The sequence below is a fragment of the Thunnus maccoyii genome, chromosome 12 (assembly GCF_910596095.1).
Source record: "Thunnus maccoyii chromosome 12, fThuMac1.1, whole genome shotgun sequence".
Lineage (NCBI taxonomy): Eukaryota > Metazoa > Chordata > Actinopteri > Scombriformes > Scombridae > Thunnus > Thunnus maccoyii.
Genome location: NC_056544.1, coordinates 6,821,943 through 6,839,967, shown reverse-complemented (window position 1 = coordinate 6,839,967; position 18,025 = coordinate 6,821,943). Strand labels below are relative to the sequence as shown.

Below are 18,025 nucleotides of genomic sequence, written 5' to 3'. Positions count from 1 at the left end.
AATTTATATGCACTCTCCTGCCTCTACTCTTAAACCTCTTGATGCAGTCTATCATTCTGCCCTCAAGATCATAACTGGGAATGGTTTTAGACCTCATCATTGTATTCTTCATGAGAAAGTTGGGTGGCAGTCGTTGGCAGTGAGAAGAGACAGCACTGCATCCTATTTATATACAAAGCTCTCCTTGGCAAACTTCCTGGGTACCTGACATGTCTTATTAATTTTAGTTCAATTTCACACTGCACTAGGTTCCAAGACTATTTGGTCCTTGAAAATCAACGTGTTAGCACTGAGATTGGGAAACTGGCTTTTAAATATTATACTCCACACAAGTGGAACAACTTGCAGAAGATAGTAAAATTAGACGAGCTAATCCCTTTTAATCATTTAAAATCTCTTTTAGCTGACACAGGGTAGTGTGGATGCATGTGTTTTAACTTTTATGTGCATATATTGAATTTTTTGCCATAATATGTTTCATATTATGTGTTTTATTGCTTTTATATATTGCTTTTATTGTTTCTTATATTTTATATTCCTTATCTGTTCATATTGGCTTTTTATATTTTGTGATTATTGTTTCTTATATATTATACTTGTATTGTAATCAGGGTGTAAAAGAGAGCTTGCTCTCAATGGCCTACCCTGTATAAATAAAGGTTTGAATGAATGAATGAATGTATATGACAGTAGAGCCAAAGTGCAGTGTCTCTAGTTCCTGGTCTGCATTCAGACCTCCACCTTTAGGTAAATCCTAACCTCAGATTTTATTGTACTTTTATATATGTTCCATCTGTGATTTTAAAGCATCCCAAGATTTTTTTTGATTGACTGTTGTATCTAGTTTCCTTCAAGTTCAGTCAATCAATTCACATGGAATGGATTATAATGATCAAAAACAAATCACTGTAATTTACACATGTTAACTGGATGTACCTCACACAAAATATGATTAAAGATTCATATGTATATTTTTTATTTCTTCAGTGTCCCTAGAGTGCTCAGAACTTGATAAAATTGCAGTTTCATACTATGCACCCTGGCCTTGGAAAAACTTACCTGATAAACTTTGTCTGTCTTCATATGAGACATTCAAGCACCACATTCAAAAAATGTTAAGTCAAGTAATTGCTTGAAATAGTCAAGTCTTTTCACATCTAAATCATTTTTAAAATTCAAGTTTGTCCTTTTTTTGATGAACTTTCCTCTTCAATGCACCTGTCTCCATATTTTGTTTCATTCTTGCTTGACATTTACTGCTGATGTGCTAGTGACAGAATTTTTTTCTGCTTTCAGACTCTATCATAGCCATGCTGAAACTATCTTTTTATGGAATTGTCATGTCTAGATATGGCCAATCATCTGCAGAGATAAGAAAAGTAGACCATCAAGCTAGATAAACCCAAAATTGCAAGCTACACAGGCATTATGTTTTTATGAAGATGTACGTTTAAGGTTCTTGTCATAAATTCACATGAGGGCAATATACAGTTTAAACATCAGCCTATTTCCATCCTTACCATAAATATACATGATGCAGATGCACATGATGCAGGAGATGATGACCAAAGAGAAACTAGCAGCATAGTTGTCCATCAGTAGCAACCAATATATTCCTGCCTGCACACAGAAAGACAGAATGAGTCAAAAACTGTATCTCCATGAGAGAACACAAGTTGGCATTTGAAAGCATGATCTCTATGTGTTTGGGACTCACCTGTGTTGTTAGTGGCACTCCCAGTAAGAACCCAGCTATGGCCACTGACAGTGTGACAACAGTCTTGTTCCTGATGATCCAGTCTGTGCCGATCTCGTCAACGATGGCCGTCACCAGTGTCTCCAGCAGACAGAACTAAAAAAAGGGATGAAAGGTTGAGGGATTAAATCCTCTAACATGAGAACAGAAGTAATAGAAATGTTTCAAAACACCCACTGTTGAGTCATGATAGCCCATAACATCATTCAAAGTAAGTCTGACTCCTTTTTAAGAAAAGCTTCCCGTTCAGCATTCAATGTCCACATTGTATACCATGTTATTATTTTATATGGTTTACCTTTGGAATGTGAGAGACATATTATTATTATTATTATAATTATAATTATGATATCATTATTATACATATTCCTCCATTACATAGTGAGTTTTACCTGTACACACTCACCATATCAAACACAGATGGAAATGTTACCAAATATTTATAACATTATGTTAGAGGATAAAATATGCACTCATCAGTAGGTAGAGTGTGGTATAAAAAAAGCCAATTCCTGGCACTCAAGCCTAATAAATAATGGAAAATACATAATAATTAATTTGTAATTAACTTGTCTAACCATAGTTTATGTAAAACATCTGGAGAACTATGGATATTCTAGCTGTTGTTGATATAAACAGATGATGACAGGACATTACACAACATTCCAGTAATGAATATGGCATATCACTTGAAACACTACTGTGCTAGGCCTGGGAATATAATAGCAGTGATTAACAAAACCTGGCTTGCAGGTTGACTTGAGCTGTATGGACTCTGCCACCTTTGACCGAAAACTCAAGTAAGCCTTCTCAATCTATAAGCAGATCTGCAGATCTAGATCAGACCTAACCCTGCATTCTCGAGGCACACACTCATTCTAATGAGTTCACTTGGCTCTTTTATTGTATCAGCCTGGAGCGGGAGACAACGTGTGACAAACATCAACTAAAGACTGAAGATAACATCTGTCCATTTTTAAAACGCTGTGAAATGTAGACTGAAAATCACAGGAATTTTTCAGAGCTCCACATCAGTTACAAAGAACAACAAAAAAATGTAAACAATCTCTATGTATATACAGATAATGAAAGGTGTTTGTGTATATGTTGACAGACATGTACTGTTAACATTCACCCATAGCTTTCAGAGCAGTTTTAATCATGCCATCGTAGCTCAGCAACATGACTTATAATATCACACAAGTAATTCACATTGAAGTGTTGATGTAGGTTTGGGTATAAGCACAGCCCATGAATGACGTGTAGTGTACAGCCTCACCTGAGTCCCCAGTCCCAGAAGGATGAGCATGAAGAAGAAGAGCAGTGACCAGAGTGGAGAAATGGGAAGCAGAGTGAGGGCTTCTGGGTAGGCCACAAAGGCTAGGCCTGGGCCGTGGTCAGCCACCTCTGACACCGGAACGTTCAGGTGGTGTGCCATGAACCCCAGGATGGAGAAAATGACAAAACCAGCATACACGCTGGTCGCACAGTTGGTTATACTGATGATGATACTGTCTCTGTATGTAGGAAAGCGACAAAAAAAATGTGTAGCATTAATTAAACTGCTGGACAAGAAAATGAAATTACATATAGATATTAAACTAATTTCTGAGTAATTTCTGAGTATTTCTTGTAACATACAACTATTCCATTACAACTGAAAGCCAATGTAAATATAACCTTTCCCCTTCAGCAGTGCAATACCTGATTAATTTATTGACTGACTTCCAAAATAATGAAAAATAAAGTAAAGGTACAGGGTGGAAATAAAGATATAGGATAACAACGGTATGTTTGTGCTCTTAAAAAGTACACAACCTTTAATACTAGAATTTTATGAAATGGACATCAAAATCACAGACAGACATAAATAACGGGACAAACTTGCCAGTGTATAGCTACATATAATTCAGATGTGAGAATGAATATCTTTAAAACCAACTTCCACCTCCTCAACCTGGATCTTGGAATGAGCTTCAAGGTTGAAAATACACACATAAGGGAATTGTCTCTTTTTCACTTACAGATGTTTTGTTTTTTTAAGATCTGTCAACTTAATACTGTTTTCAAAATCTTGGTCCATTAGTTGCTGTTCATGCTCTATATACTCCATATGCTCTCTTTCTGTAAGTAAGAAGAGGCAGTGGTAGTGTGCAGATGTTCCTCCCTGCTAACAGCTGTCTTTCATAGGATGGACAGGTTGTGGACGTTGTTTACATCTAGCTGATGCCATATTGCCACAGTATATAGTGTATATTTATACATATTAAAAAATATTATAGAAACTATCAAATTTTATAGTAAATTCCAAGGAACAATCATAAACCACGATGGATTAATTTCTCAGAACATTCATAGAAAACAGATTAATTTGCTCATTTAATCTACATGGTTCAATTGTGTTCAATATGTCCAAAGAATCCACTGGTACATCTATTCATACAGTATGCTCATACGTCAAATAATTAGACAGAAAATTGTAGTGTTTGTCCAGGACTACTGTTCACGAATCATTGTTGTGAAATTTAAGATTCAGTTTGAGATTTCCTCAGCAGGCCTGAGGTGAGCTGAGTTTACTCAGAGTTGAACTTTGACTTTGTTCAGATTTAACAAGGGGATTATGTGGTTGCACACTGCTTTGTTTCCTCTCATTTCCTGTTAGGAGTTATCACAGTGGATGTCTTTGATGACTTTGATGCCAATCCCTTTATCACCCACCCACGAACCACCAATCAGGCTCCTACTCCGTCCGACACCGTCTGCACTTCTGCATGCGCACCAATTGGTGGTGTTACAGGAGTGCAGAGAGCGACTCCACAGGGACGGAGCTGCAGAACACAAGCTGATTAGGCCGCCGTGCAGCTGTGTGCGCAGATAGCACAACCTCAAGCTGCTGGCAGAGGAACAAATTATATCTTCAGCCCCCCTTCTCCTCGCCCCCTCCAGCCCCCCCAACGCCCTCACTCCGTCAGCATGTGTGGACAAGCTCAGGAGAGTAAATGACATCTTTTCCTCTCCTTATCTCCTCCTCTGTCCCCTCTCTTCCATCTTAACCTCCTCAGCTGCTTCTTGCTCACTCCCTTGGCTTTCAAGCACAGTGCAACCAGCCTCTTAACACAAGTCCAAAAAAACATTATCTCTGTCTCTCCTCCTGTCCCACCTTATCTCACCTTCTCCTCTCCCACTCTTCTCTTTTTAGACCTATAGCCTTGAAGTTTGCTCCTGACTATTTTACCCTCCCGCTCTCACTTTCTCCATCACTCTTTAGCTCTGACTCATTAGAGGGAAGCCACACTGCCAGCACAACCTAAAACAACTTGTCTCCTTTTCCTCTCTCTGTCTCTTCTCTCTGTACCTTCTCTGATTACTGCATATAATAAGATGCTGCTCTGTGTTGCTGCAACACTGCAGCAGTGTAGCCTGATGCTAAATGAGCATGGTCATATTCACATGAGGCAGGCAGACGCAGGCACTCATCACTTATCACAGCATTGCTCTTGGGTTAAATCCGACCACATCAAATTTAAGTAATTTTAATGCTTGAAGCTTACAGAGCAGAGTAACTGCTGAAAACTCAAATTCCAAGTGGATAAATTCACACATGCATGGTCATCAAGCTGTCTTTGTTTCTGGAAGCTGACGCACTTAGTACGTTTCATTTTCATTTTGATGTTTATTTGGTAAGGACAGATACAACATACATAGAGAATTGCACAGCAATTATCCAATTCAATACATCACAGCATTTATAGCGATGCCTGTCCCTATACCTTAAGGATACCTTGTTACTATTATATTACAGTTACTGTATAGTTATGGACATATCTCTAGTCTCTATTCTGTTTTGTTTTATTCTATTTTTAGCCTTTAATTGTATTTGTTTCTTTTACTTACCTCGCTGTTTTTATATTTTTATGTCATGTGACTGCTATAACACATAATTTCCCTTTGGGATTAATAAAGTACCTATCTATCTATCTATCTATCTATCTATCTATCTATCTATCTATCTATGCATCTATCCATCTATCTATCCATCCATCAATCTATCCATCCAAAAAAAATCTGACTAAAATTGATATTTAAAATTGAGACAGATAGATTTTCACAATAAACCTAACAAGAAAATAAATGTATAATAACCTGTTGGTAATGTGCTTCTGTTTAAACCAACTATTTGCTGTAAGACAAACTTAATCTGAGATTCTGTGGCTCTGTTCTTACAGTTTGTTGATTTTGGCTACAAATCAAGTTTTTAATAAAATATTAGATCACTGGTTACTGACACTTTAAAAAAGATCTATCTATCTTTAAAAGCACCTGACCTTCATTCCAATTTTGGGAGGCATTTTTGCCTACAGTGAATGGCAAATGGACCGCATTCATATAGAACCTATCTACTCTTATCAACCACTCAAAGCGCTCTACAATACATGCCAACATACACCCATTCATACACACATTCATACATTGATGGCAGAGGCTGCCATGCAAGGTGCCAACCTGCTCATCAGGAGAGATACAGCGCTTCCTATCCAAAGCACCCCACAATGTTTCTATGCTTGCCCATTCACACACACACAATTTGGAGTTCAGTATCTTGCCCAAGGACCCGCTCTACCTCCTGAGCCACAGCCGCTACAGTAATAAAGCTGTTTGATAAAATGACGTCATGAAATCTTTTCACAGAAAAAACACAAACCTGGCAATGCTGCACAGATCTTACATTATGTGGATTTAAAATGACAAAATAATTTGAGATCAGTAAAAATACTGGTAGGGACAATTCAGCAACACCTTTGACATTGGTTATCAACACCAAAATCTACTCCTGTGTGTGTGTTTTTGTCTGGAGTACCAACCTGAAACAGTTGTTGTGGAACTTGTTATAGGAAGCCATAGTAATGAGACCACCCCAAGCACAGCCCAGGGAGTAGAAAATCTGTGATGCAGCATCTCCCCACACCTACAAAAACACACCCACATACAGTCAGAAGTAGTAGAGAAGGGGAAAAGTCAAGTTCTAAGTATTTCCATCACTACTGTGGCATCTTGGTTGTTCTCTTTGTGTCCATATTTATAGCTGTCACAGTGAATACCTTTGCATCGAGGACCTTCTGCCACTGTGGAGTCAGGTAATACTTGATACCATTGATGGCTCCATCCAAGGTGATGCCACGGATAAACAGGATGGTCAAAACGAGATACGGGAAAGTGGCTGTGAAGTACACCACCTGGAAATTCACATGCACGTGCATAATCACACACACACACACATTTAATTACACAATGCAGTGAAATCCACTGGATCTGGTCATTCTCTATAGGAAAAGATACCAAAGTGACAAGACATAATGCCTGTATATATATATGTGTGTATGAAATAAGGAGACACACTGCAGGTACAGTATGAACATTTAGTGGTCAAGCCTATGTGTCTATGTATGAGAATAGGCATGAGTGCGTGTGACTGACCTTTCCAGAGGATTTAACGCCCCTGATGAGGCAGAGAAAGACGACAAACCAGGACACAGCCAGACAGCCCAGGATAGGGAGACGTAATTCTCCAAAGTTCCCAATGTCATCAGAGATGTTCAACACATAGTGTCTGAGAGAGAAAGAGAGATAAAGACACAGAGACATGTTTTACATATTTCATATCCGCAAGTCTGTCTGGAGTCATTTTTTTTCTCTTTCAAGAGGAAGACATTTCAAATTTTCAAAGCAAAAAGCGAAACAGCAACATCAGTCTAGCTTCACACTTCACACACAAAACTTCACACAACAATTCTTTCTTCAGCAGACAGAAACATATCAATACTGGCAAAGTGCCTGACTTTCATATTTATCTTTACTTAAGGCAATATGTGTGATATCTTACTAACAGGAAACACCAAAATGCATTCACATGATAGTGTAGTATTTCATGGTACAGGTATTTCTATTTTCTTGTACATGGTGTTGACTTTTTGCTAGCTGTATTGTTCCATTTCTGACTGGGAGTCTCAGTCAGTTCTGGAAAGATGGGAAAATAGGAAATAGTTGTACTATTATATACAATATTTATATGCATGCAACCAATGTGTCAAAAAATGACCTGCCACTATGTTAAACAGCAGAGAAAACCCCCTAAATGATCTTTTTTCAACTTGAAATTTGATGACAAGTGGCCCCAACATTAGAAAAAGTGAAACATCGCCTTTGTTCGTATTTCCATGAAAGCTGTACACCACCGGGGTACAAAGAATGTCTTAGGGTCAATTTTGACCTTGCAGCTATAAAATCATTTACACACCACAAAATCCATAAAAACACACATGTACACACATGTGCATGCACACAAACACACTCACACACAATAAAAAATTGAGATTTTATGTGCGCTGATTGAACACAGATAAAACTAAAAGTTTCTAGTGCAAATGCAGCATCTCCCCTCCATGACCCCACACATAACTCAAGTTCACAGACAAAATAAACATAATTTCAAACTAAATAAACATTTCTTGAGAGCATTGTTTACTAATGGGGAATGCAGTCAGACACTATAAAGGTGCTGCAGATGAAAGTAACCCCAGTTCCCTCTTTGCTGAAGCACGTTTCAGTGCCCAACAGGTTGTAGATTGAATTTTTTCAGATGTCTTGGAGGAACAAGAGAACAATGATTTAGAAGAGGAGGAGGTATGCATCATCTTCAGATGAAGAAGATATCTCCCAAGGTGAAAGAGAGACATTTTGTCAAAGAACAGCAAGACAACCTGGTCCTTGTCACCATATGACAATCAGGGCAGGATGTCATAAGGATGACCCCCGGGCCCATAACATATGCAGTTGTCCAGGACATCGCCTCAACATTCTACATGTTCATCACACCAGCCACTGAAAAAATCATCCTAGAGATGAAAAATTTGGAGGGTGTCTGTAAATGTGGAGACAACTGGAAAAAGGATGGATGGGATTGACCTGTGTGCCTACATAGGGCTGTTAATCTTAGTGAGTGTGTATAGGTCCCGAGGCGAGGCTACATCAAGTCTCTGGGATGCAGAGAGTGGAAGGGCGATTTTCCGTGCCACAATGCCACTGAAAGTCTTTCGCACTTTCTCAAGAATGCTACGATTTGATAATCGTGAATCATTCCTTTAAGACATGTGAGAGAAAAACTAGCGGCCATAAAAGGGGTCTGGGAGAAGTTGAGCGTCTGCTATACCTCTACAACCCCAGGCCTGAAGTAACAGTGGATGAGCAACTGGTTCCATTCAGAGGTACATTTTTATTTTCATATCTGTAATGAGATTTTCACTGCCAATTTTATTATGTATTGCTGTAATATCATTGATTTATGTGATTATTTTCTGTGACACTGATACTAATTACTGATAGTAATCTCTTTTGTCAAAAGGTCACTGTCCTCTCCGGCAGTATTTGCCCAGCAAGCCAGCAAAGTATGGCATCAAGATATGGGTTGTGCTTGATGTGACAGATGGACTGAGGCAGCACAATGTCACGTGTGACAATTTCTTCACCTTTTATGAACTCAGCCTGCAGCGCCTGAAGAGGAAGATCACCATGGTTGGCACGGTAAAAAAGAACAAGCCTGCACTCCTCACAACAAGGGGAGAAGGCCCTCATCAAAGTTTGCCTTCACCCCCACCATCACTCTAGTTTCTGACCTCCCAAAGAGGAACAACAATCTGGTCTTCCTGAGCATACTGCACAAAACAGAGTTCAGTGATCGTGAGGACAGGAAGCCAGCCATCATCCTGGACTACAACCACAACAAAGGAGGTGTATACAACCTGGACAAGGTGATTGGAACTTATAGCTGCAGGAGGATGACTGCCCGCTGGCCCCTGGTCATCTTCTATAACATCATTGATGTGTCCTCATACAATGCCTTTGTGATATGGAACAAGATCAACACTATCTGGATGCCTGGTAAGCGGAAAAAGAGGAGGGTGTTCCTGGAGCAGCTGGGAAAGGCACTTGTAACCCAACACATTCAAAGAAGGGAGCGCCTCCCCCACACTGCAGCCTCTGCAGCACTTGTGAAAGCTGTTCAGCTGAATCTTGTCTTGATCCACCTGAGGCTGCAGCTGGGGCAGGCAAGAGGAGGAGATGCCAATTCTACCCCCCAAAGAAGGACTGCAAAACGAATACTACATGCTGAACATGTGAGAAATACATCTGTAAAGTCCATGCGCACATACATGCATTCTCTCTGACATGTGCTAATTAGAGTTGATTGACTAATGTTCTTCACATTTTTGTTTTGTATCTATTATCTTATTTTATTCTTACTTATTATTGTTGTATATACACGTTGTGTGTGGGGGCAATGGTTCAAAAATGGGATAAGACTAGTATTTTGCAGTTCCTTATTGTACAGTATATAATAATGTATCACTATGTTGCCAAAAAAGTTCTGACTGACTGTTATTGTTTCCCCTCAATAAAATGCATTCAAAACTACTTTCTGCACATTTCTGCTACATTCTTAGGCTATACACATGCTATCTCCTGCTAATAATAATAATAATAATAATAATAATAATAATGATAAAAAACCTCTACTTTAGTAAAGAAAACAATGATGACAGATGTGTTGTAATAAAAACAAGTGGTGTCCACTGATTAAATGTAGTCTTTTTGCACTTTGAAGAGGGAAAACCCAGATATTCACAATGTTTGTGATGAATGACAGGTTGTTTCTTTATGCAAAATAGATTTGGGGTTTAAAATTCAATTAAGCTGCTTTATTTTAAGGGTTTAGTGAAGGCGAGTCACTTCTGACCCTTAGGACAAGGTGAGTATACAGAATGTTAAGACTACACAGTATGTGTTCTGTATTATACATGCACATTATACCTACCACATGCTTTATCTATTCACCTCATCATTCATTTGGAGATTTTCTTGTGCTTGATAGTGAAGTGATAAAACAACAGCTCACATTGTTGGAGTGCACATTATGCATATCTTGTTTTGTGAACATCATCTGTAGTTTGATAAATTATGCTGTTATTTATAGTTTTGCCCTGACTTTGAAATATATTTTGCCCATCCCTTTGGTGTTTTAATGCCCAGCATAGCACACAAACCCCAACGGTGGGAAGACTACCTAACCAGTAGTCACATTTAGACTGACAATGCATTGTCAAATGATTGACAATGCAAGTTTAATTTAAATATAACAGGCAAAGCTGTCTGTGCTGAGCTGAAGATTAACGGGTAATTCTGACCTGTATCAACTGCTTCTACACTGTATGAAAGGCTTTTATCTACAGTTAATTAAATTCCCTCAGTCAGCTAAAAGCAACAGGATAGATGTGTGTTTTATCTGTGGCATTTAATTTGAAAACTGTGGCAAAATGCAGAGCCATCATAGACACTGATCTACTGCAGGTACCTTGATTAAGTCATGTGCGACCAACATCCAGCTGCTGTAAAATGACCAGAGCAACTTATGTGCTTTGCCACATGACATTGGTTGGTTATAGAGTAGCTCTATGCTCTTCTGATTTAGGTGTGAACAACTTGAGACAGTTCACAATGGAAAATCTTGACAGTTAAAGGTTCACTCTCCTGTCACTCTTGTTCTCATCCCATCTCATCCAGATGTAATGCCACTAAGATGATAATTAATCACCTCTTCCCACTGATTTAGTATATTTTGCTTATAGCAGGTGGACTTGGATGCACCTTCATTGACCTTATGCACTTCACCTAGCATTGATCTTTGTGGTTACACAATTAAAACAGAGCCCTTGGAGTTGGTCCAAATAGAACATCGGTTATATGGGAAACCTCCTGCATGTCACTGCTGATGGCGTTGTCCCAAACTGTCCAAAAGCTGCTGCACTTCCAGTCAAATCTAGTCCAAATATTTGAATACTTTCCGCAAACATGAGGCCTGTTTGAGGCAAGCTCATCTTACTGGTGCAAATCAATTTTGACCTCTGTGTCAAGTACGATAGGCCTACAAAACTGAGTCTAAAGAGGTTATGTGCATAACTTATAAAACGTGTATTTGAAAACTGATCCTTGCATGGCCAAACCTAAGAAAAGTGAAGAGAGAAATCTTGAAAGGTTTCTATAGTGACGATATACACTTAAAAAGACCTTTTGAAAAATTTCCTGTAGCTTAGGTTTGGAAATCAAACCAAGTTAAAACCCCCCTCCAGTGTATTTTGGCATTTTTAAGATATTTCATATTTTTCTGAGTCGTTTCCTGACTATGTTGATTAGCCAAATTTTTTTTGACGAATCAGTTAATTTTGCGCTCAAAGTTCAAAAATTTAAGCTGTTGCTAAAACAGAACATGACATATGACCATAGTACAACACAGCAGTCATACGTCATCCTCATAAAATCTCTTTGTTTCTGTGAGTGTCACATAGGCTACTGTAGCAGGCTAGTTTATCAGACGCCTGTGTTTCAAACTCTGAAGGCAGCAGGACTGATATGTTGATGAATCTGCAGTCTGAGAAGTGCTGAACCAGAGCGCAGTGCCGTTATGCACAGCCGTTCACCGTGTTTACCTTCATTAAATCATCTGATGACACCAGGCTGCTACAGAATAACCACACACACCTCAACACACATGAAACTGGTCGGTTATAACCCGATATTCTGCTTTTTATGAAGGAGTTAGGGTTAGCAGGGCTCATCAGCCTCTTTTCCAGAGATTTGTGGTGATGTGTGTTCATGTCTGATGTTCTGAACTACCCAGACATTTCCTGAAGAGAAGCTTTCCGTTTACTGAGCTGTCGTTATCATGTTTAACTGTGTTTGGCACAACTGTCTCAGAGCTATGAGAGCAGTGATGTGACTGGCTGAGAGAGTATTTATTAATCACCACACCCGCTGATCTATATTCATCTTCACTCAGCTCTTTAGCATGGTGCGCTGCTGCACATACATGAACCAAAATAGCAGGTGTGCATGAAGACACCCACACAGTCCATTCCCCTAAGACCTACCATGCTGCACTTGGCAATTATTATTCAAATTTCAAATGAATGTGCAAAATATTAAACTGAACTGAAGTACAGATGGACTCATTATATGTTACTCCCGATACAATAAGATGATGTACTTCCACGACTTACTTCCAGTACTCCTCACTGGGGCTGGTCCTCTTGGTGCGGTTGACTACCTCAGAGACCCCTGCTACCAGGGTACTTGTAGCGTTCGCCAGGCTGGTGTTGAGCGGGTTGCCCACCACCCCGCTGCAGTCCGGCGTGTTCCAGGGGTTGTTGCAGTATGTCCATGGCAGCAAGTTTGTCATAGACATGAAAAAGTAGTAGAAGGCAATGCAAATGACCACGTTGTAATAAATCCCAATGTAGGTGGACACCACCATCATGCCATAGCCTACACCTGTGGGGAGGAGGGGGGGATAGGATGGTGAAAATACAGAGGAGGAACATTAGAACTTGAATATAAAGCAAATTGTAGACTTGTACTTCTTAGAATCTGCATCCTACTATAAAAGTTCTAAGCTACTGTTATTTTTGAAGCCAGTAACTCTCTCTCAGTAACAAGCCGCTGAATGTGAATCCTTTATAATAAACTCACTTCTAATCTTACACTTAAACTTATTATGCTTACATAGCAACTCCATCTGCCTTCTTCTTTGTCAAGTCTCAGTTTATCATTTTAGTTACATAAGTGACCTGTTAGAACTGGATGAAAGTTTGTGATCTTTCAGTCTTGAGATATTTTTGTAACTTTAGATCAGTAGTGACAAAAAAAATCTGAAAAAATGTCAACAGATATTTATGTTGACAATGTAATTGAAACACACACTAACCTTTAAACATAGGACTGATCTTCCAGACTCCCAGACACCCCTGGCTGGCGAACTGACCAAAGGACAGCTCAAGGAAGAAGAGAGGAATGCCGCAGAACACCAGCATGATAAAGTATGGTAGCATGAAGGCACCTGGGGGGGAGAAACAATAGGACAGGCGCTCAGTCACTGTCTGTCAAAAGCATCTGAAGGAAAGAAAAATAATGTTTTGTGTGTGCCCAAATTTGTTTAACTTAAGTATTTATTACTTTTGGAGGCAGACAGGAAAATAATTTGCTAGTGTAGCTGAGTGTAACAGGTAAAATGTCAATTCCATCCCGCACTGTTGAGTGATAGAGACAATAACTACTGTACAGGTATAACACAGAACTAAAGAATATGTTGTATGTACTACATAAGTATATTTTACATATAATTATGAAAATGTGACATATATTTGTGTGGAAATAAAGCAAATCATCTTGGCAGTAACGTCCATTACTAAACTAGAAGAGTGCAGATCTCCACCAGGTGTGTCTGGTTGCATGTATAGTCTCATAGTGTAATGGTATTGTTATCGAGCGTGCTGGGTTCACCTAACTGTATAAACTTAATAAGGAAACAATAAACAGGATGATAAGTCCACATTTCTCAATTTAAACATTGTTATTTATTTAGAACATTTTGTTGTAACACACCACACAAAATAAAACTCTTCCCTACCTCCCTCTCTCCTCCCAAACAAAGAAGAGTTGAATCTCACTCAATTGTCCCACCCGGCTCCCTTACTATCAAGATGGTGGCGAAGTTAATAAAAACGCGGATTATTCTTGTATCGTGCCAAACTTTAGGGGATCATAACATATCAGGTATGGAATTAATCTGCAGATGCTCCCATTCAAGATGAAATCAAACTTTTCTATGGATGTCAGTTTTTCAGTCACGACAAAGGCCAAAATGTGGCCTGCAACAGACTTGCTGGAAATGTCTTTTGCTGCAGTTCTTGATCACTTGTGGCCCGTATCAGCCAGTTAAGAGGAGTGAGTCAGCAGTCAATGGCGGTATAAAACATAGTATAAAATAGGTTTTTCAACAATCGTGAATCACTGCAACCATGAGAGGTCCTTGGGCATACAATCATAAATGTGCACAAAGAATATTAGGCTGATGGGTCCAGTAGTATGTGAGATTAGCTGTGGACAGATACACACACATGGATGGACACGTACATGCACACACACGACCAAATGCAGGATCTGCTACCAGGATTACGCCTGGTGAAGATAACAAATTAGATTGTCACATGTTCAGAATAAATACCGCATTGGACCACTTTACCAGTCCTGACATTGTGTTGTTGTGCTATTTGTTGACTGGCTGTCATCCTATTTGTTGATTGTTGTCATGCTATTGTTGATTTTGTGTGTCTTAAGCTGTCTTTCTTGTCTCTATGCAGTGCAGGCTTGATTGTATTGGCATATTTTCACCGCTTTTATTGTTGATTGTATTTTCAACGCTTTTATTCGTGATATTTGTGCTTCTAACTTTTTGTCTGCCCAGGGACAACAGATGAAAATTAGCCTTTCTGGCTAACTCTGGCATATTTTCAGAAATGTTATTAATATGCACTGCCCCTGTCAAATAAAGTAATAAAATAAAAAATAAAATCCGAGAACTAGACAATTTCATATTCACAACATCAGAGTATCAGTGTTGCATTATGGGTTGTTTCTTGCCTTAATGTTGCAGGGCTAGTAAGTGTTTTTAAGTCTGTCTATAGTGTGTCTGTTAGAGTTAGTCAGACCTAAAAGTGCTTTGTTAGCTCAGTTTAACCTGCAGGAGCTCATGTAATGTTTCTTTCTGCTCGTGAAAACGTTTTTAATGTAGAAATGGACAGTGAGGTAGTTCATCTGTCAAGCAGCTAAGAATGACCACTGTCACACATGATGAGGAGCTCAAAAAGACAAAAAAAAAAAAAAGTTAACTGTTGGAGATATTTTTTTTTTACCCCTTTCAAAATCCTTTAAGTTTACATATATATATATATGTAAACATAAAGGATTTTGTAATGCCCCCCACCCAAAAAAAGAAAAAAACATAAACCTCATCTGTCATAGTAACCTCCCATGACTGAGCATAGAGGTCACCAAGTGTGCAGCTGAGGCTGTTCAGTGTTGCAACAGCTCTCTAGTGGTTCAGACTGGACCAGAAACCAGACAGCCATCTACAAGGGAACATCCGTAGGTGTGTGTGTGTGTGTTTGTACGATTGTCTGAGAACTAGGTCGCTGCAACCAGCTGATACTGTACAGTACCTAAACCTTATCACTGAGTGTGAGTAGCTGGTATGGCTCAGCTCTCCTGTCCGCTCTGAACTATTGGCAGCTGTGTATGAGCTAATGCATGGCCTATATATACTGAGCCCTTGTATGGGAATGCAGGTCTTCTACATGCATAACACTAATCAAAATATTTGCAGCGTAAACATATGAACTGAAGTGGTGAGTGATGCCAAGAAAAAGGTCTGAGTCACTGAGTTAGGGGACCTTGACCAAACTGACAGTTTTCACTGTACTTTGTGCTTTTCTAGTATATTATCTAAGCAAGATACTATACAAAGGTATTTAGAGCATGTTTTAGTCTATTTAATCCTGAGATTTAGGATGCATTTAACAAGGGGGCAGATGACTCCAAAACAGACAAAATATATATAAATATATTTTATTCTCATCATGTTCTTATATCTTGAATACAGCGGCTGCACAGCGGAAGCAGCACGTCAGCAGCAGCAGCTGGATCTGTTCTATGCACTCAGACGCATTTTGACAGAACTCACAGCCCAATAAACAATAAGGTGGTTATGCAAAAGTCAATGCCTAAAAAAATGCTTTGAGCTGCAGTTACGCACGCAGGTTCACAAGTGTTAAAACAACAGTCAGGTGTCCACATTAACATTGAAGGAAGTTTTTCTTGCTGTAATCATTCCTCCTGTTCATACTGGCTATTGAATGATCCCCTTCAAATGTGCTTTCAATGTAAGTGGTGGAGGCCAAAATCCACAGTGTGTCCACACAGTCATTTTGTGCAAAAATGCATTTCAAAGTTTATCTAAAGCTTATATTTTAGACTATTTATATAAATACATTTTTGAACAGAAGTTGGCTTGTGGATTTCGGCCCCCATCATTTACACTGTAAGTGCATTATGATGGGAACTTCTGATTACAGCAAGAAAAACCTATTTCAATGTTCACTTGGGCACCTGACTGTTATAAGACAAGCTTGAAAAATTGTGAACCTGTCCTTTAAGCACGAGCCACTACATGGCTGATGTAGACAGCTGCATTTATTCAAACTGAAGGGTAAATCAAACAGTCGTGTGATGATCGACTCACAATGATGTTTGTTAGAAGTGAAGGGTGCACCCTTAAGTGTGCAACTACATCCATTGTGTATGGGGCTGTGGGGTTTGCAGCTGCTGCTGTTGTGCTGTTCACCTTCTGTTAACATGTTTAGGGGCTAACATGTTTGCAAACACAGACATCCCCTTGGACCACCAACTCCTGAGGAAAATCTGTTCATCTCTCTTCATTAGTGTTGTTCTGCAGCTCTTTGGCATGTCACTAAGCAGCATACAGTGGGCTTGATTTTACATACTGGGTTTTGTGTAAGCTACTGGGAGTTAACCATATGCACCAGTGAACCAAAACATTATATATGACACAGTGGTCATGTCAAATATATTGCTAATTGGAGCTTTAAATTCCTTACTTACAAACAGGCTGCAGATTTCCAATTCTATTTGATTCTAAACATGTAAGTACAGTGATTGTGCTAACATGCTTTTGCTGCACAACCTGAGTAGACAGTGTGTAATTCTTTCAGGATTCAACTATCAGCTAATCAGCTCTGCTCTGTACAATGTTTACACTTGACCTCCTTTCAATCCATCTTCCCTTTATGTGCTGTATGCTTTTTTTTAATGTAAAAAAGTAAAGTACTTAAGCTGCACTGTACTCCATTTATGTGGTGTGTAACTGGCCAGCACAAATATGCCAACCACTAATGAATCAAGAAAAATGAGCTCTGCTCTACATTAAAATGTCTACCTCCTCCATTTCTGTAGCAGAGGTAGGGAAACCTCCAGACATTGCCCAGACCCACAGCATAGCCCACACTGGTGAGGACAAACTCAATCTGGTTGCCCCAGTTCCCTCTCCGGGAGTTTTCATCCTTCTTCACTGGCTCGCCTGGAACTGCTCCGTTCTACAACAAAGACACAAAGAGACAGAGGTGACTTCAGGTGATGGACAAGTGAATGTGTTTCTGTGATAGTGCTGTAGCAGCAGGTCCAACAGAGTTAAACAGAGTTGCACTATAGGCAGGTTACATCACATTTCTTTTACAAACATAAATCAGGAATGGGTGCTGCAAGGTTTCCTGCTGCAGTTTAAATTTGTACCATACAAAGTATGTTGCT

At 39.3% G+C, this 18,025-nt stretch overlaps 1 protein-coding gene across 5 annotated transcripts in view; it reads right to left on the bottom strand.

Moving 5' to 3' along the window:
* slc6a9 (solute carrier family 6 member 9) overlaps positions 1 to 18,025 on the bottom strand; it is a 112,381-nt gene that overhangs the window by 7,442 nt on the left and 86,914 nt on the right. For all 5 annotated transcript variants that reach the window (XM_042428951.1, XM_042428948.1, XM_042428950.1 and 2 more), the window contains 9 exons: positions 17,655 to 17,811; positions 13,569 to 13,700; positions 12,865 to 13,135; positions 7,232 to 7,364; positions 6,856 to 6,990; positions 6,619 to 6,722; positions 3,036 to 3,273; positions 1,718 to 1,852; positions 1,521 to 1,620 (listed from right to left, as the gene is read on the bottom strand). In XM_042428951.1, the coding sequence (XP_042284885.1) occupies positions 1,521 to 1,620; positions 1,718 to 1,852; positions 3,036 to 3,273; positions 6,619 to 6,722; positions 6,856 to 6,990; positions 7,232 to 7,364; positions 12,865 to 13,135; positions 13,569 to 13,700; positions 17,655 to 17,811 (1,405 nt within the window). The remainder of the gene's footprint in view (positions 1 to 1,520; positions 1,621 to 1,717; positions 1,853 to 3,035; positions 3,274 to 6,618; positions 6,723 to 6,855; positions 6,991 to 7,231; positions 7,365 to 12,864; positions 13,136 to 13,568; positions 13,701 to 17,654; positions 17,812 to 18,025) is intronic.